This window comes from Bidens hawaiensis, unplaced genomic scaffold (assembly GCF_021521415.1).
Source record: "Bidens hawaiensis isolate Kalapana, Puna unplaced genomic scaffold, B.hawaiensis_p1.1 tig00025707_1, whole genome shotgun sequence".
Classification (NCBI taxonomy): Eukaryota; Viridiplantae; Streptophyta; class Magnoliopsida; order Asterales; family Asteraceae; genus Bidens; species Bidens hawaiensis.
In genome coordinates, this window is record NW_027494110.1 from 104,409 (window position 1) to 125,226 (window position 20,818).

At 40.3% G+C, this 20,818-nt stretch overlaps 1 protein-coding gene and 1 pseudogene across 1 annotated transcript; both read right to left on the reverse strand.

Annotated features, from left to right (window-relative positions):
* Positions 1 to 41: 41 nt before the first annotated feature.
* On the reverse strand, positions 42 to 13,400 carry LOC143572078 (threonine synthase, chloroplastic-like; annotated as a pseudogene).
* A 5,658-nt stretch (positions 13,401 to 19,058) lies between these two features.
* Positions 19,059 to 20,206, reverse strand: LOC143572054 (uncharacterized protein At5g01610-like). The gene is made up of 2 exons (XM_077057316.1): positions 19,730 to 20,206; positions 19,059 to 19,333 (listed from the first exon to the last, which is right to left on the reverse strand). The coding sequence occupies exons 1-2, from the start codon at positions 20,189 to 20,191 to the stop codon at positions 19,313 to 19,315; spliced, it is 483 nt and encodes a 160-aa protein (XP_076913431.1). The 5' UTR covers positions 20,192 to 20,206; the 3' UTR covers positions 19,059 to 19,312.
* Positions 20,207 to 20,818: the final 612 nt, after the last annotated feature.

The following is a 20,818-nucleotide window of genomic DNA, read 5'->3' on the forward strand; positions in this document are numbered from 1 at the left end:
CTCTTGATGAATATTTGCCTATTTAGATTGTTTTTTTAGGACTATTGGTTTTTATTGGTCCCAAGTATTTCATTTATGCCGGCGCTGGTCCTAACTATCACTTTAACTGCCAACGGTCCCAACTTTCACACATGTGTCTGCCACCAGTCCACGAATAACCGAGTACTAACTCAGTTATGTTTTAGATGACGTGTCCATCCTACGTGTTAAAAAACCTTGACGTAGCTGCCTGCGTGTATATTAATAACAAAAAACCCTTCTCCTCCTTGAATATATAATAATATCAGCAGATGACAATTTAATACAAATCCCCAAATCGATATCTTCAATCGATCGAGAACCCAATCGATCAAGAACAACCCCAGCAGCCTGCGCACACACGAGCCTCGGAATCCTATCAACCAACCCCAACTCTTTACACATATGAAACCCTTTATAAAACGCGTAAATATTCCCCAAATTACCCCCGGGAACAATAACCCAATCCGGCACCTCCCAATCAAACTGCTGCAAGATCTCGATCGCAGCAGTCTTTTGCCCCTCTAACCTCAAACTATTCAACGAATTCGCTAAATAAATCGGTAACTCAGACGTAACCTCCCTAACCAACTGCATACACCCATCGAAATCCGTATCAAGACTCAACACAAACGCCCCATTCGCAATCGGCTGAACCAACTGCGCCATGGAAATCTTGTTCGCAGGCAAGAAAACAATACTCGGAATACCTGCGGACGCGCAGTAGGCCGACAACGCGGCCGACGTGTCCCTGGTCGACGCGCAGCCCACCCCGCCAACGGGCCGGTTCATTTTACGCAAACGATTAACCTGACTAACTAACACAGTCATACCCAAATCCTTAAAACTACCCGTGTGACTAATCCCGCAATGCTTAACCTACAAATCATTCATACCCAAATGCTGTTTCCCGAACCTTTCGGCCCAGAACATATTCGAATTACCTTCGAAAGCCGATACGATATCGTCGGAATCGATCTCGGGCAAGACCCATTCTTTTTTGGACCAGAAACCCGACCCGTATGGCCAAGTGGTCTTGCCGATGCGTGAATCGAATAAAGACTTCCAGTAGGATCCGTCGAAGGCTTTTAACGCTTCGATGTCGTCTTGGACGTCGAGTAAGCCGCCGGAGCGTGAGCGGTAGACGATCGATTGGGTTGTTCTTGATCGATTGGGTTCTCGATCGATTGGAGATATCGATCGATTGTCATCTGCTGATATTATTATATATTCAAGGAGGAGAAGGGTTTTTTGTTATTAATATACACGCAGGCAGCCACGTCAAGGTTTTTTAACACGTAGGATGGACACGTCATCTAAAACATAACGGAGTTAGTACTCGGTTAGTCGTGGACTGGTGGCAGACACATGTGTGAAAGTTGGGACCGTTGGCAGTTAAAGTGATAGTTGGGACCAGCGCCGGCAAAAATGAAATACTTGGGACCAATAAAACCAATAGTCCTTTTTTTTATGTTATGGGTCTGGTTTACTATTCATTAGTCTTGGAATTCAAAAAAAATCGGTTTGGGCCAGCCAATCCGGTTTATAACCCAACCTGGTTAAAAATAACCGATTTGGCCCAAACCAATTGGGACCCAACCAAACCCGTCAGTTCACACGCCATTTTGGAATATCGTTCCCTGAAAACCGTTTGGGACCGCCATCCCAGTTTATAACCCGACCAGTTAAAAAAACCGATATGGCCAAAATCAGTTGGGACCCAACCCACCCGTTAGTTCGTACACCGTTTTGTAATCTCGTTCTTTGAAACCGATTTGGACCCGACTCAATTAGAAGAAAAACACTCCCAAAATCCTTCTTTGGTCCCAAACCAACAACCCAACTAGTCCAGATACAGCTGAACATTCTTGTCTACAAACTGGTTCCCAACCCGATTCGGTTTGGACCAAACAAGTTTTGACCAAACATTGACCAACCTGGATCCGTTATAATCCGAACCGGCTTTTGTAGATCTTAAGAATGTAAGAAAAAAAATTACATAGAAACAAGTTTATAAGGTGTTAACAAAAGTGTGTTTTTATTATACAGCAAATCTTGATTAAATTATTTAAAGAACATAAATATCATTGAAATATGGTAGTTGTTTATAATTATAATAATAAAAAACTTATCTTTAGTTGACAAAAGGGTTGTTTTTATAGGTCAACCATCAAGATTCAATTTAACATATTAAAAACTTATATGTTTTGAAAAATGTTCTAATTCAACCCATACAAAAAGTCATGGCATGACATGTTACTTGACTCACTTTGGTTCATATAATCTCATAATTAAAATTTTGAGATGTTCTATTTCAATCCGTACAAAGGGTGTTTATTTATTATTTTAGTCTTCTTTTAATAAAAGAACGTATATTGGTTTTTATTAATCATAACTATCATCTTTGTAACTTTGTGTCGGACATTTAGGAACTTTTTTCTAGTAACATCCCCAATTAATGAGGTCGTCGGAACTTTAGAAACATCGTCGGAAACGGTTGGTGGTGCTCAAGTGGTGGTTGTCTGGTTTGGCGGTGAGTCAATTGGTGGTGGTGATGGTGTTCGGGTGGTGTTTTCTGGAAAAAAATGTGACTTTTCCGACCAAAAACGTTTTTTTTCGACTAACGGTGTTAGGATTCCGTTAGTCGCGGACCGTTGTAAACAAACACGTTAAAAGTTGGGACCGTCAGCAGCCAATTTGTTAGTTGAGACCGATAGCGACCAAAAGGAGATAGTTAGGACTAATAAAAACCAACATAACATAAAAGAATAACAATTAACTTAACATGAAAAATGTAAAAGTGTTAGATAAACCAACAAATAAAATCCAATTCCTAATTAACATGACTATTTATACGGTTTGAGAGGTGAGATGAAAGCAAACCATAGAGAACTTGTTCTCATAAGACCTTGTGAAGAAACACTAACCAGACCCCGGGCAGATTACTGGTAACCTGGGGGTTAGATAGCAGTTTCCCACGAGGGGTTGGACCCTGAGACGGTTCTTCTGATAACCTGCAAAACAGACACCGTGAGCTCGTCACTGAGAAAGGGGGGGTTCCTCCTTGTGACCACCCTCCGGCGTGAGAATCAGACTAGATTGCTCTTTAAATATAAAAGTGTATTAAGAGATTGCTAGAGCAGATATCAGGTATATATCATAAGATAAGATGTTGTAAGATGATCATACCATTGGGGTATTTATAGCCGAAGGTAGGTTTCCAAGGGGTTTAGCCGGCCCAACACGCTACCAACTGTAACCTATGCACGTGCCCTGCCTGTGAGTGGTGGATAGGTAGCGGCTGACACAGAGCAGGCGTGTCGTGCACTCTTCCTCTTCTGCCAACTACAGGCTAGGCACGTGGTATGGCAGGAGTTGGTGGGTAGGCGGCGGCTATTGGTCACAGTGCTGTGGCGTGCTGTCTGCCATGCTGCTGTCAGTGAGCTGTCGCATTCTTGGTCAGATCTTTTGTCTGTACCTCGTCAGGTATCACACAAAAGATCCTCCATCATACGGACTAGCTCATTTAGGCGGGAGTTTTCCCCCTCCCGCCTTTGCTCATTCCTTCAGGTGACACTGGGGAGAGTTAAGTGCCTTGTGCGTGTAGCCATGCTGCGCGGGTGGCCAGTCCCTAATGGCTTGTATCCGAGGCTGCGGGGACAGGCGGAGTCCTTCACCATTGGGAGGCATTTCCTGCGGGACCAGCTTGCATACTGCGCGTAAGGACGTCATGTCTCCGAGCATGGTTGGTCCTGCGGAACCAGTTGGTCTTTGCGCAGACGTCCCTGTTTAAGGTGAGTCTTGCGGGTCCAACTGGGCTCTGCTGGGACCTACCTCTTCAAGTCCCCCCAGTCCAATGTTCGTCTCATGCATGTTTAATAAAGTGAGGTGAACTTTTGGACTTAAGCAGAGGGTTTTGAAAAGGGTTTTTGTAAGGTTTTCCATGGGGATTCTTCCCGCGGAAGTCCTTGTCACTTGCAGAAATGCCCGAGTTTCCTGCTTGGTCTTTGGGTATGATGCGGGTAGGTCTATAACCTCCTCGCAAGTCGGGAGCGTTGAGTCCTACTTGTTTAGATTCTCCTTGAGGTTTTGGTGGTTTTGAACATAGTGATCAATTATGTTAAAACCACTAATTCCATCCTGAAGCTTCAGACAACGTAGTTCTCGATGTTCCCGCTATGCGGGGATGTTATTTCCGCTTCCGCAAGCATTGCCCAGAAGATCCTTCTTGGTTTCAATTCTCAGCGGGTGCTAGGTATGTGAAGGGTTTTGCCTTTACACTGTACCCGCATCCGTCTTACGGTTACTTTACTTCCCAAGGTATTCCTGGCGTCAATTCCCTGCGGGTGCTAGGTATGTGAAGGGTTTTGCCATTACACTGTACCCGCACCCGTCTTATAGTTACTTGGTTGCCGAGGAATACTTGGCTTCAATTCCCTGCGGGTGCTAGGTATGTGAAGGGTTTTGCCTTTACACTGTACCCGCATTCGTCTTACGGTTACTTGTTCGCCAAGGTTTTACTTGGCTTCAATTCCCTGCGGGTGTTAGGTATGTGAAGGGTTTTGCCCTTATACTGTACCCGCACCCGGCTTATGGTTACTTGTTTACCATGGTAAGGGATATTTTTCCGCTTACTTTTTTTTTTTTTTTTTTTTTTTTTTTTTTTTTTTTTTTTTTTGAATCTTGTCTTCAAATTTTAAATTTGAAATTTGAAGAGTTGGTAGATGGATTAGAACAACCCAATACCTCAAACGTCGTGTGACGGTTTCTTCTGACGGTGTCAGGACGTGCCAGAAGTTATGGCGACATGACATTATGTGGTCATTCTAGTTGCTTTTTCAGGCGCGTGGGCACGGGATTTCGGGCGCGTAGCCGCGAAATCTCTGGCATACGTCCTTGTGACAGCTGTTGCCAGCTTGCTTTTGCCACGCGTCATAGTTTCATTGCACCTTTGATTTCTCTCTCTTCCGTATTAAATTCATCGCATTAATTGCGATTACTATATAAAGGGGGAGAGGGTTATTTGCAATTCACACTTTCCACTTTCATCTCTTCTTCTCCAGTAATTTCCGGCGAATTTCTCTTTTTCGGTAAAGCATTACTCTGAAATCTCTTCTTTCTTCCACCATGTCTTCTCACGATGCTGATGATCAGAAGACTGCTGGCGAATGCCAGTGTTCTCTTCCTGTCGAGCTGTACCAGTATATCGTCAGGAAGTTCATGCTCGAGTCTCTCGAGCCTAAGTTTCCTGAGCCCCACCATACTGTGTACGATGCCCCTAGTGGCAAGATCGGGGTTTATGCTGCATTCTTTGTCTACGGGAACCTTAGGTTTCCGTTGACAAAGTTTGTGTACCGTGTCCTAGAGAGGCACGGTGTGCACCTGACAGAGGTGCACCCCATGGCCATTGCCAAGGTCCGGCACTTTGAGTGGGTGTGCCGGATACTGGGCCTTGAGCCCCTCGTTGACCGCCTGATGACCTTCTATACTTGGAGGTGCATCCAAGGGTGGTACACTCTTACAACCCGTATCAAGGGTTTAAAGATTTGTACCACCGAGCGGAGTCTTCGCTCATGGAGAAGAGAGTTCTTCTTCATATCCGCTCGAGCCATCCCCATTGCCATGAAGTTCAAGAATGGCCAGACGCTTCCGAACCTTCCCGCCATCAACTACGAGGAGGCGGAATGGTTCGCGAAGATATCCCGGGTCCAGTCCCCGGTTTTCCGTTTTCCGGAGTCGGCGATGGTGATGCTGGGGATGAGCCGGGTGTGGAAGGCGGCGAATGCGGATAAGGTTCTGATCGTCCTCGAATATGGTTCGAACTCTGTCCCTTATGGTATGTCTTGTTTCTTTTTGCTGACTTCGATTTTTTCTAACTTTCTTGTTGATTTCAGAGGGTAACGATCTTCAGTCGCTCCTGAATCCGCGGGAGGAAGATGGTCCTGCGCGGATGGGTACTCGTGCTCTGGACGAGAACGAGTTGCCCATCTTAGAGCAGACCGCGGGTCGGTTCGTGGAGGTTTACCCGCCGGGCCAAGAGATCTTGAGCCACCGACGGCCAGGTAAGCCTATCTTCTATCCTGAACCCCTCAATGCTGTGCCTGCTGCTGGAGTTAACATGTCTTCTTCTGAGGAATCCGCAGAAGGTCCTCCGCTGGTGCGGAAGAAGAAGGCTGCCGTCGGGAAAGGCAAGGAGAAGGTCGCCTCTACGGCCGACCCGGTAGTCCTATCTGACTCAGAATCAGATAGTGCAGAAGTGGCGGGGAAACCCGGTGGTGAGGAGACCACCGCTCCGGAGGCTATAGCTGTTACCTCCGGGGAGGAAACGACGACGACGGTTACCGGTGTCAAGAGGCCGGTTCCCTCGGGTTCACCCCCGCTCGTCCGTACGTTCAAGCTCAAGAGACCCCGTAAGTACCATCATGATTCTTGTCTAAATTTATTTCAAATAAATTTTTCTAACACTTTTGTTTGTGCAGGTGTGGATGTTGACGCATTCCAGGGTGGATTTGGAGCGAGTATTCCCCCGCCAATGACGGTAGGCTCGGTCAGCCTTCCCGAGGCGTCGACCCAGGCGTCTGCGCCTGCTTCCGCTGGTTCCAGCCTTCCTGAGGCTGTTCCAGCTGAGAAGGTGTCTCCGCCGGCCGTGAGTGCAATTTTTACAGCATCTTTCACGGAGCCGGCGGTTACTGTTGCTGAGGAGGCGGCGCCAACAATGGCTACCACAGCGGCTGCCACTATACCTGCGCCACCGGCACCGACGGCCGGACCATCAGGTACGCGCCGGGCTTCCCGCCGATCTATGCCACCTTCCCGTCTGCCTGACCTGTTGGATGGATTTCCTTTAGGTTCAGGTGATGGGTTTGGCGGCTATCGGCCTGTTATTGACCCTACAGGTACGTAGGGTTCTTTTTCCTTTGTATATTTTTGTCATCTTTTCCTAACTGCCTTTGTTTCTTTTGCAGTGTCGGATTCCAATGAAGTGTATGTTCCAAGATGGAACATACGCCGAGGAACAACCCTTCGCACCCCTGTGGAGTGCGTGGATTGGGCTCGCCACGCTGCTCCTCATGGTGCGTTGGGGGAAGCCATGGCTAGCTACCAGGAGGGTAGGCTAACCAATGAGCTTCGGGTTCTCCAAGCCCGGATGCAGCCCCGCGTCGAGCTGCTTTGTCGTGAAAACGACAAGTTAAAAGCAGCTCGCGCCAAAGAAATATCTGAGACGCGGGCTCTGCGGGAGGAGAACCGGCAGTTGGCCGCTGCCGCCGCCGAGAAGGAGAGAGCATTCAAGGCCCTCGAGGTTGAAGTCCAGGCGCGACTCGAGGCCCGCTCCAAGGCTGCCCAAGCTGTGAATGAACAGCTTCGGCTGGCTAAGGAGACTGCGCGAAACTCAACTGAGAGGGCTGCCAAGGCTGAAGCTGTTGCTGAGCCGCTTCGCGAAGAGAATGAGCAGCTTAAATGCAAATTAAAGGCTCTTCAGCATGCTCATGACGCCTTGGCAATGGAAGATGCCAAGAAGCTGCAGGAGATCCTTGACCAGAGGGGGGTGCTTGACCGCACTGAAAGGAAACTCAAAAGCGTCGAAGAGGCTGCCGCCAAGGAAGTTCAACTTGCCAACCTTGATAAAAGCGGAGCCGAACGTGCTTACAAAGAAAGTCAAGCTACCCTCCAATGGCTGCTTCGAGAAGCGTTGCCTCAGGTATCTTTATCTTTTTCTTTACGCTTTCCGCTCGTAATTAGAAAATGTTCTAACTTGTGTTCTTTTGTAGGTTGTGCGTCGGGTCCTTTCAGAGACCTCTTATGACGATGCGATGAGCGCAGCCCTCAACGCTTCTCATGAGGATGGGGAGAAGACTGGCTTCCTGCTTGGTCTAGGGTTTGCTGAGAGAGGCTTTCCGCCCTCCAACTTCCCTTTATTCAATGTTAATACTGAAGCTGCTTATGACCAAGCTGTGAACCAGTACGCTGCCTTCCCGCATCCAGTGGTGGAGAAGGTGAATGAAGCTGCTGCTGCTGATGATGGGCTAAACATCCTTAAGGCTTTCCTTGGGCAGCCGCGCTCTGACGGTGCTGGTCCAAGCGGAGGTGGCCCTGAAGCCTGATCCTGAAGATCCCTTCCCACTGCTAGGATAGACTTAGCTTTGTATAGATTTCTTTTAGGCGGGTAGTTACCCGGCCACTGTTGTAATATATCATTGAAATATACGATTGTTATTCCTTTCATTGGATTCTTTGCTTTATAAACTTATGACTTGCATACTTAGTTTAAAATAGCAATTTTCCAAGTGTTTAGAATAAGTTAACCTGTGAACGTGGTTGATGGGTTAAAGTTTTTCTTCCTCTTTCGTGATTGTGCGGGTATAACCGTCACTTGCACTTGGTAGGATGGCTGAACTTTTACCTTCATCTGACCGCGTGTAGGTTTTTCTTATCCTTTTTTAAGTGTTCATAAGTTAACCTTTTAACGTGGTAGATGATAAGTTAAGTTTTGCTTCCTCTTTCGTGATTGTGCGGGTAGACCCGTCACTTGCACTTAGTAGGATGGCATAACTTTACCCATATCTGACCTGCGTGTAGGTTTACCTGTTGAGGATAAGTTAACCTTTGAACGTGGCTGATAATAGGTGTGAAGTTTTGCTTCCTCTTTCGTGATTGTGCGGGTAGACCCGTCACTTGCACTTAGTAGGATGGCATAACTTTACCCATATCTGACCTGCGTATAGGTTTACCTTTTCCTCTTAAGAATTTTGAACCGTCCCACGCGTGGTTGTTGGTGCAGTTCCCTCGAATGATTCATGCGGATAGACCAGCACTTTCATATGGTAACTTTTTTCCCCTTCAACTGACCTGCGTGAAGGTTTATCATGCTTTTTGGGTTCGTGCGGGTAGGACCGCCTTCCCATGCAATGACGTTTTTTGTAATTATGCGGTGAAAACCGGCATATTAGTGTGTACAAAAGTATAAATGTAAATCATCAGCTTCGACGTTTGAAAGAGAATCATTTCCATTAGAAGTGGCTCTTGGCCTTTTCTGTACAAATTGGAATTGATTACATGCAAACTGTGTAATTGAACTCCCTTCCATGTTGGGACAGGAGTGCCATCGAGCCGACACGCACCTGTTTCGGGATCTCGTTCTTTACGCAGCATGTAGTCTCCATATTGAAGCTGATTTTTTATTCGTGTTTACCCCAGCCGTGGTTCCACACGCACCTGCCTGCCTGCTTAGCTTTTATTTCGCCACGAGGTGCGCGAGCGTCCCATCTCTGACGAATGTTTCGACCATGTCTTTTACGTCTATGCATTCTTCAGTGTTGTGGCCTTTTGTTCTGTGATAGTCACAGTACTTGCTCCGATCAGCATCGTGACGATGTCGGATTACTGGAGGCTTTGGCCATGGGAGCTCTTCAGTAGCAAATATGTCAGTGACGCTTTTGGTAAGTGGCGTCCATCTGGAGTTCCGGTGCGGCTTTACATTATCCCTTTCACCCAATCGGTGCTGTAAGCCGGATGAGGTGTCAAAGTTTACCCTTGACTGCCAAATGCCTTGCTTCCGTTTTTTGTTCAATCGGGCGGTGAGGACGTTGTCCTCTCTCGTCCTCTGGGTGTAAAGGTTTGTGCTCTGCGGAAGGTCTCTACCCAGTTGCTTCTCCGTTTCCGCATAGCGTTTGGCTGCTGTCATGATGCCATCCCATGTGGATGGCATTCCATCTTTACCCGTTAGGGTGCGGATAAGCTCTGGGTCCTGCGCGCCCTGGATGAAGGCTGCGCGAACAAGATCCTCGCTGATATTGCCCAAACTTAACTTCTTTGAGTTGAAGCGAGTGATGAAGTTTGGCAGAGATTCATCTTCTTCCCGTATGCATTTGAGGATTGTCCATTGCTCCTCGGTATACTTTCGCTGCTGGCTGAAGTGTTGGCTAAACTTCTGCTGGAAGTCTGCCCAGTCGTAAATGTGGTTAACCGGTAAACGATCAAACCAAGCCCTAGCAGCCCCCACCAGCGTCATTTGAAACATGTAACACCACGTGGGTTCCGTCCAGTTGCTGACGGTTGCCCCTGCTATGAACCTGTTCAAATGGTCGTCTGGGTCAGATATACCATCATATGTGCCTATGTTGGGCATTTGTTTGGCACTTTTTGGGGCAATTGCTTCCGCAATGTCCCTTGCAAATTTGGACGTTCCCGCATTTGCAACGTTCGGTCTGAACGTTTTGGAGAAGTCTCGTGAACTTCCACCTGTATTTTTTGGTTTGAAGGCTTGTCCAAACTGCCTTTTCGGTTGGGGTTCCGTTTCCTTACGCTTCCCTTTCGCCCTGTGGCGAGGGTTTACGTCGGAGTCGGATTCCTCCGAGTCAAAGCATTCGAACTCGTCGGCCTGTTGCACGGAACGCAAGCGTTCGTCCAACTCAGCCTGGAATTCCTTTTGCCGTGTTTCCGCCCATGCCTTAACTTCATCAAGAGTTTGGTGGGGGAGCCTTCGTTTCTCAAACTGGGTATCAGTGGACCTCAGTAGACGATCTTTTACTGCACTTGCCCCAGCTTGAGTAACTGGGGTAGTGTTCGTAAAATTTGCTTCACTTGGCCCGACTTGGGTAGCCGGGGTAGTGTTTGTAAAAACTGTGTTGCCGGTGTTCTCCCCAGTAGCTGGAGTTGTGGTTACCGGAATTTCTCTAACCATCTTTGAAGTTTGAAAAAACTGGAGAAAAATGTAGTTCTAGCTTTATGCACGGATGGCGCCAATGAAGAAACACTAACCAGACCCCGGGCAGATTACTGGTAACCTGGGGGTTAGATAGCAGTTTCCCACGAGGGGTTGGACCCTGAGACGGTTCTTCTGATAACCTGCAAAACAGACACCGTGAGCTCGTCACTGAGAAAGGGGGGGTTCCTCCTTGTGACCACCCTCCGGCGTGAGAATCAGACTAGATTGCTCTTTAAATATAAAAGTGTATTAAGAGATTTCTAGAGCAGATATCAGGTATATATCATAAGATAAGATGTTGTAAGATGATCATACCATTGGGGTATTTATAGCCGAAGGTAGGTTTCCAAGGGGTTTAGCCGGCCCAACACGCTACCAACTGTAACCTATGCACGTGCCCTGCCTGTGAGTGGTGGATAGGTAGCGGCTGACACAGAGCAGGCGTGTCGTGCACTCTTCCTCTTCTGCCAACTACAGGCTAGGCACGTGGTATGGCAGGAGTTGGTGGGTAGGCGGCGGCTATTGGTCACAGTGCTGTGGCGTGCTGTCTGCCATGCTGCTGTCAGTGAGCTGTCGCATTCTTGGTCAGATCTTTTGTCTGTACCTCGTCAGGTATCACACAAAAGATCCTCCATCATACGGACTGGCTCATTTAGGCGGGAGTTTTCCCCCTCCCGCCTTTGCTCATTCCTTCAGGTGACACTGGGGAGAGTTAAGTGCCTTGTGCGTGTAGCCATGCTGCGCGGGTGGCCAGTCCCTAATGGCTTGTATCCGAGGCTGCGGGGACAGGCGGAGTCCTTCACCATTGGGAGGCATTTCCTGCGGGACCAGCTTGCATACTGCGCGTAAGGACGTCATGTCTCCGAGCATGGTTGGTCCTGCGGAACCAGTTGGTCTTTGCGCAGACGTCCCTGTTTAAGGTGAGTCTTGCGGGTCCAACTGGGCTCTGCTGGGACCTACCTCTTCACCTTGGCTTCAACAACCTTCTTACGTCATATAACCAAATATGGTTAAACCGTACAAAAGTACTAATAATGATATAGTAAACTAATGCTAGCGTAAATTAATAAATAAAGTGTAGCGACGACCGATTAAATTAGCATATAAACAGGTAAAATATATAGCACTAACAGCCATGACAAATGACAAGTATACAGTGGTGGACCCAGGATTTTTTGCCAATGGGGTCCCAATTTTTCCGGTTTACAAAATTTTTGGGTCGGTCGTTATTCGGGTCGGGTCGAGACGAGGAACATAATAAAACACGAAAATATGGTGTCATTGGAAACGAGTAAGTAGAAAGAATATATATTAGAAACTAGATAGAACATACACTTTTAATTCATTTTTATTCATACCCAAAAAACATAAGCATAAGCTATATATATATGGTCTTACATGAATAACCAAGACATGAAAAACTAACTCCTACACAAATAAATGATTAATTATAATATACATACACAAGATAAATAATTTAAGTATATGTAAAACTCATGTTGTCATTATATATGTTGCATGGTGATAATGGTTATATGGGATAAACTAAATTGATAATGGTTATATGGGATAAACTAAAGAAAAAACACAAATACCCTAACTAAATAACTAATATTGACTAGAATATTAAAGAAACAACAAAACCAAAATAACTAATATTGAATAGAATATTAAAAAAACAACAAAAACTGGGTATGGTGAGGCTTGAACCTGCAACCTCTCAAAGAAAAAACAAGCAACTTTCCACTAGACTAGTTCAGCCTTAATAGTATGGGTTTCAAGTATTAATTCTTATAGGGTCCTTACAAAATTTAATATATCGTATCTAAGTAATTTTTAAAAAACATTGGTGTCCCGGGACCCCGATGGAAACTATGTGGGTCCGCCCCTGCAAGTATATATACACTCCCCAAAAAAGTTTCGGTAAAAAGTAACACGAAGCTACATAGATGAACTGAAATGACAAAAAAAATGAAATCATATGTGTCTCGTGTTGGAAACAGGCCCAAATTTGAACAATATACACACAGTATTTGAATACAACTCGTTTTACTCTTTTCACCATATTAATTATAAGTACAAAACCATACAAAATACAATGCCATAACATCTCTAATTATACCAACAGTTATTGGGATCTAGCTCCAACTCTAAATCCTAAAAATACACACACATAATAAAATAAACTTTGTACTTTAAAACTAACTCTATCAGTTATCACATAACAATAACTTGATATTCTTTTATCTTTAAGCTCTTTATTTGATCCTTCATCTCAAAATTAAGCTCTTTAAGCTCTTTTTTTGGGTTTTGTTATATGGTAAAAATTCCATATTTGTTATATATGGTACATTAATATGGATTAAGATTTATGCATACATGTGTGTTACAAGTTTATTGAAAGATTGAATGAAATAATGAATCTTTCTTTATAACTTTAAATTGTATATTCTTAAAAGCTTCCTACTTAGATTCAAGTACTCCTTTTTAGCATCTCGTGAAAACGTTTAAGTGATTCTTCACGTTGAATCTTAAGCTGATTCCTGAAATTCTTGATGAATTTGTCTGCTTTCTTATTGATATCGGTCCTCTCTTCTGACATTTCAAATCGCCGAATGATCCTTTTTGTTATCCTTTCACCGGTTTTCATTTCAGCCTTTCCAATATCCTTCTCCATTGCCGCTTCTTATCTTTCGAGAAAGATTGTGTGTATGAGTGCCTGTTTTTGGTGTTTTTTTTTTCTTTTTTTGATATAGGCACATACATGTGTATGGATATATATATTGGTTAAGAATAGAATGTGATGCTTGGAAGGGTGGAAAGAATATGCAAAAGTGTGTGATGATATTTGTTATTAGTACAAGGTAGGCATTCTGCATACAAAAAGTTAAAGTTTTCAACTCCATTCACATATTAGTGCACATCTAATGAGAACTGCTCCATTAGCCTTAAATAAATTGCCATTTGGTCACATAAATCTTTAAATATATATATGTAAACTAGTGTTATACCCAAACATTGTCGGTCTCGGGCGTTGAGGCGATAAATCAACGCAAAATTCGGTCGCTTTCAGTTAAGTGCATTATGCTATCGGAACTAAAAACCAAAAAAAAACATAAACATATAAAATTTGAGGCGGATCAATTGAGTGGCGCCAGTCGGTAACACTTGAGCATTGGGAAGATCCGAGCATTGCCGATCCCGGAAGTTGAGGAGGTAAATAGTAATAATAATAATAAGCATTGAAGATGATTTGATGAAGTGCTATAACATCAACCAGAATTGATAAAAATTCAATATCTGGTACATTGAAGATGGAACAAGATTTATGCATACATGTAGGATACAAGTATATTGAATGAAATAATGAATCTTTACTTTTAATTGTAATTAAAAAACAATCATTTGAATCTAATAACAATTATTCTTGAAATCTTCCTGCTTAAATTCAAGCACCCCGGTTTAACATCTCTTGAAAACGTTTAAGCGATTCTGCACGTTGAATCTTAAGCTGATTCCTGAAATTCTTGATGAAATCATCCGCTCTCTTATTGATATCGGTCCTCTCTTCTAACATTTTAAATCGTCGCAAGATCCTTTTCGTCATCTTTTCACCATTCTTCGTTTCCTTCTCCATTTTTGCTTCTTGTCTTTAGAGAAAAACAATGTATGTTGGGGGGGGGGGGGGGGGGGATGGGTAGAGTTATATGAATAATACATGTGTATGTACATATATATAATATATTGGTTAAGAATGTGATACTTGGAAGGGTGGAAAGGGGAAAGAATGTGAAGGAGTATGTTAATGGTATTTGTTATAATATTACAAGGTGGATATTTCTTCACACAAAAAGCTAAAGTTACATATAAGTTGAACAACTTTTGGCTTCATTGGGGTACATCTAATGAGAACTGCTTCACGCCTCCATTAACCTTTATTTTATTTGGCATTTGACCACATGAAACTTCTAATATAGTTTATATGGGAATAAAACAAGTAATCAGCCTGACTGATAAAATAATAATACCAATATGTAAGTATGTGAAAACTAGGAGATTTGATCTCTATGAAAAAGGCGAAACGGAGTTTGAAGAGGGGGAAGGAGAAGGAGCCATCCACAGTCAACAAATAGAGGAGTGGTTTTGTGACATGTTAAGAGGGGTTCTGGTCAAGTTAAACATTCTTCCACACTAAAATAAGTGAGGTTGATTTGAAACATGTATTTATGTTTTCATTTTTATATTTTTTTTGGTCTTTTATACTATTTATCAAATAAAGTTTATATTGCAATATTATATATGGAGTTGCATCAACATGACGAGAAGGAAATACAAATTGCACCAGATTTTTCGCCCAAGATAAAAAGAAACCATTAACTCATTATTAGTAAGCATAATAGAGTTTTACATATTAAGAGTTCTCTAAAATTTAGAAATTGTTTACTTATATAAAGCTTATACTAGCAACATGCGATCCTAAAGTGTGTAGAATTCATGAAACCTTTAATTATATAAATAAAATATAGATCATCATTTTACCAATATATTTTCTTGAAACACATGTACCAACTAACACATTAAATATTCATATAACTCAAGACAACATAGGAAAAGGTGTTTACATGTTGACTGAATAGGTTGACCCGACAACCTTTAACCTATATTAAAATACTTGCACATGTGACATGTTTTGGTGGGATTTAGAAGACTCATGAACCTTTTCGGTTAATACTAAATAGCATTAAAAAAAAGGTTGGAGGAACTATATTATCCGGACGCAAGGTTTTCCGGGTGAAACAATTGAATTCCAAAAAAAGTAGGTTTGTTAGTTTGGCTGGTGGGGCCGGAACGGGTGGCATCGTTGGTAGAATCGGCCAAGAGAAATATTGACGCGGTTCGACACTTTGCGCTCGTTTTGTAGGGAAGTTAAAGAATTGGTGGAACATGTGCTTATTTCTTGTGGGTTCGCTCAAGATGACAGATATATGGAATGCGACATCTTTATGGTGTAAATCACCAAATATTTATGCATTTAGTGTCCGAGATATTTTGGAGATATACAAGTTCTCCGTATTTTCTAAGGATACGAAGAAGGTGTTTCACGCGATATATTTCAGCGAGACAGTCTCACTACAACATGGGTTATTTAAAAGGCTAGGAACGTGCTAATATTTTATCCGAATGTCTGGAGATGATTTTAATTGTTTGGAACGTTGGTTAATGCGCATTATTTTTTTATTAAATGATAAGTTTTAAAACAATAAGTTAAAACATAATTACAAAATATTTTTATTTTCGTACGTTTTTATTTGATAAGTTTTTAATACTATTGTCTTTATAACTTTATTACTCAAATAACATATAACATAACACAACAAATATTTTTAGTTGTCTCTTTTAAGTTTAATGCTGTTTCTAATGGCTTTAATTCTCTGTTTCAACAAAGTTATGTGCTACAATATATGCTAGTACTCTATGAAGCTCTTATACGGGTCAGGTTATTGACTAAGTGCTATAATACCAAATATAACTTGTAAAAATTCCAACATTTGGTACACTGAAGATGAAAAAGATTCATGCATACATATGGGTCACAGCATGTATACTAAATGATTTAATGAAATAATGAATCTTTATTATTAATTTTAATCATACAATAATCATTTGGATCTAGTAACAATTATTCTTGAAATCTTCCTGCTTATATTCAAGTACCCCTGTTTAACATCTCATGAAAACGTTTAAGCGATTCTGCACGTTGAATCTTAAGCTGAATTATGAAATTCTTGATGAAATCATCCGCTCTCTTATTGATATCACTCCGTTCTTCTAACATTTCAAATCGTCGCGAGATCCTTTTCGTCATCTTTTCACCATTCTTCATTTCCTTCTCCATTTTTGGTTCTTGTCTTGAGAGAAAAGAATGTATGTGTATGTTGGGAGGTTATAGGTTAAGTGATATAAATTATACATGTGTATGGATATATATATTGGCTAAGAATGTGATACTTGGAAGGGTGGAAAGAGGAAAGAATGTGAAAGAGTATGTTAGTGGTATTTGTTATAATATTACACACAAAAATTGAACAACTTTTTGGCTTTATTTGGGCACATCTAACTAATCACCATTACACCATTAACCTTAAATTTGTTGGCATTTGATCACATGGAACTTCAAACACATATTTAAATAATTTAAAAAATGGTGTTAAAACAAGTAGATCCAGCCTGGACTAGGTAAAGGTAACATGACTATATGAACTGGGTTAATTTGAATTACTAAAATAAAAGATAACTAATGTCACGCGTCGTCTCTATATTTATTTATATATTTTTTCCCCTTTTTTCGCTCTTTATTGAATTCATTTCTTTATTAACAATGATTTAATTTTTAAGAAAATATTAATTATACTTATATGACACATTTATTCTAAATTATCTCTTATTTTAATAAACTTTAAATCTAATTATGTGACTTTTGTTTTCAATCAAATATTAAATGAAAGTAAAATTATATTAAATAGTAATTAGTGTATTTCGAAACTTGATTATGTATATTACCTTTTACATATATTTTATTTTTTTAAATTAAAAATCGTTAGTATATGTAATACATTGTTTTCACTTATAAGATGCAGTAAAGATTTAGTACTTTTACTTGTGGATAATTTTCATCTCGTATGGTACATGGGACGTTCTAAGCTACTATGTTTATACCACTAGAAATCGGTATCAGCCCAAAAGATGTTCTGAATCGGCATAGATTAAAGAATAAATAATTTTGTGAAGAAAATTAAACCTCTAACAAGTTAATGATATAATAAATATATGGGCCATATATTAAGAAACCCCAAAAACCAAAGTTTTGTTTTCGGCAGCCCAATGATATTCAATAGGATTGATCTTGAAATAAAAAGTATCAATTCTTTTCTTTCATCTATTTTCTTATAGCAAACTCACTCTACTGTTAATCTATATGTTACGTTGTTCACAATAAATTAAATCCTTAATATATGAGAAACACACCATTTCAACATTTTGATAGCATTAGACTACATGCCCTTTTGATAATATTGGTTCTATCTTTCTAGTCGTTAAATATCATAGACACATACTGTTAAATCGTGTTGTATAATTATCATGTAAATGTGTGAAATCTATTTACATCAAGATTTTAGAACCAATTTTCAAGTACACAATTTCGTCCTTTAAATAGTTATTATTAATATATTGTTTTAATTTTTCTATCGTTTTCATTTATAATGTTACTTTCGTGCTTTTCTTTAATTGTTTATTTAAAGGACATCAATGGGGTGGTGGATAATTGACAAAGCCAAAACCTTTAAAACATCTGGGTTTGGAAGGTGAAAGTTTGAGATTCAAGTCCTAGGGACGACAAGGATTAAAAAAAATATATTCAACGGACTAAAATCGAGATTATCGCCACTATGGAATATTAATTATTGCAATGTCTTTGTCTTCGTCATAAAATGTTTGATTATTGTCGACAATTCGTCTTCGTCTTCACACAAGGTGTCTAGTAAAGTCATTTAATTGTACATTTAATACTACTAATTTGTTTTATTGGCACCTGAAGACAATGAAATCTCACATCATCACTATCATATATAATATCCTAAACAAATAGTGCAATGTACGTATTTTTACACTATGTGTGATAAAGCCTACTTAACCATTTTAGAGGCCTAAAATTCAAAAATATTCCGAAGCCTTTTAAAAAATAACTGGTTCTTACTTTCGATTTTCGAAATCAATTTTCGTAAGACGTAAAAAACATTAAGGTTAGCCTAGATGTATCTATATATATTTTTGTTAGTAATATGAAAGAAGACTCAAGTTTAAACTTCCAAATTACATTGATAATTTGAAAGCAAATAAAACATTTGACAAATTAATATTTACTCTTGTAACTTTAATTGTGGAAACAAAGAAAAACTCTTAGTTTACGTTAATCCATCGTTTATTGAAGTTATTATTAGTTTTAACGATCATAACGACAAATGTTAAAAGATAATCTTATATTATAAGGTATGTGAATCATGGTTTGCGTAATCATGACTTGTGATGAATTTATGATCCATAGTTTTATTTGTTACAACGAAAAAGAGTTGTTTAGGATTGTTTGTCTTGAAGACGCAAGATTTCTATAATATGAAAACTCGTAGAGAACGGTTGTCACAAATTATATTTATATTATGTATTTTCTAATAATATGATTTTATATTCGCGTTTTGTGACCGACCTATACCGAATTAGAAACAATCTATAACCGAGTAATATACATCCAACCACTGAATATTAACGACACCCCTCAAAAACTTCTTGGATTCGAATATAACTTTTAATAAAACCGGTTAATCCGGCACAACCATATGCCACCAGAGAATATTATTGATGCATAATCAAACATACAACTCACACCAGGTTCATAACCTGAATTTATTCATATAACGTAACCGAAAAACAGTTACCCGTACAAGTTTAAGTATAATTCTCATCTTCAAAAGTGAAGCTCAAAACATCTTGATCTCATGTAACCTCCACTTCATGATCACCCAACTTGTAAACTTATTCTGCAATGATAGGAAGCTATAGAAAAATAAACTGTTAAATACCATCCATTATTCCTATTTTGAATATTATGATAGGCATGTATTGAGCAGGAGTAACATTTGCTGTTAAAATAAAACAATAGTTAATTATGAAAATATGAAACTTTACCTGTCACATCTAATATATGGATTATACATCATTATTATATGAAAAAGACAAACTGGCAACAAGTTGTGACGTTAAATCTTTTTGAATTACAAAATCAAGTCTTTTAAAAACTACATTGATATATTTTAGTGTTATAACATTACTATGCATACCTGATAGGTATTGAGGTTTTATATTATCATTATCCTTTTTCCAATCTCTCTATATTAAGATGCAAAACAATAAATTTGGACTATTGAACTTTAGTCTAACAGTATGATTTACCTGAGAAATAAGTTTGGATGATCGATCGGTGCAAGCAGTGAGGGCCTTATCTTTGCAAGTCGGGATCTCCTCAAACAACGCGATATCAGACTTGACAGTGATAAAGCCAAGAGTGAACTTGAGACTGTCGCCAACGACTTTGATTTCATCAATATCTAACCAAATTCCATACGATTGAGCCTGAAGGCCAGTTATGTCGGTAATTAGACCGTAGCTGATCTTTCCAGTGATCTCCGTGTCAAAGTAAACAAGGTATTCGTACTTGACATAACATGGTTTCTTAAGGTAGATGGCAAAAGTGCCGTCTACATCGTTTGTGGTGTAGGATTCAACCGAATCGGGTACAATGCCGGCTGGAAATCCAAATTGTTTGACAATTTCGTATATTGTTGGGATTGCGGAGGTTGAAGCTATTAGTGCGAGTAATGCGAGAAAGAGGATAGACAATTGGGAAGTTGCCATGGTTAGTGAGTATACTTAGAGAAAGTTGTGTTGTGATGGTTTTAATGGAATTGGATATTGTTTATATAGACAACAAAAGCTACACTAAACAAAAATTTTCAATGCATTATTTTTAAATGAAATATAATATTATAAAGGTATAAAAGCATAATCAATCAAATAATAATTATTTAGTCGAAGTGGGTAGGGTAATAATCTAGAGATAAGTTATGATTGAGGGAATTCTGTTATGAATTATTGTTATTACTGTTAATATATTTATAATGATATATGTTATTTGCTTCATTAGATTAATTTTTTTTCTCTATCAAACTTGGAAAAACATTTTGTGGATTTATTATATGAAGCTAATTAACATGTGTCTGTTTTTTATTTAACTTCATTATTACTTTTTAGTGTTAATTTTCATTGTAAACATTGTCAATAACGTGAAATAGGCTTAGTACATCTTACTTAGACCTACCATTTCAATATAAAATCCTCCATTGAGATTGGATACTAATTATAAAAGTAATATACCAAGACTCTTCAATTCTACCGACCAGCGATGAACAAATCGGGATTAACCAACCAAATTAGCTTCAGTCATGTATTGAACATGAGCAAAAACATCAGTAACGGTCAAAC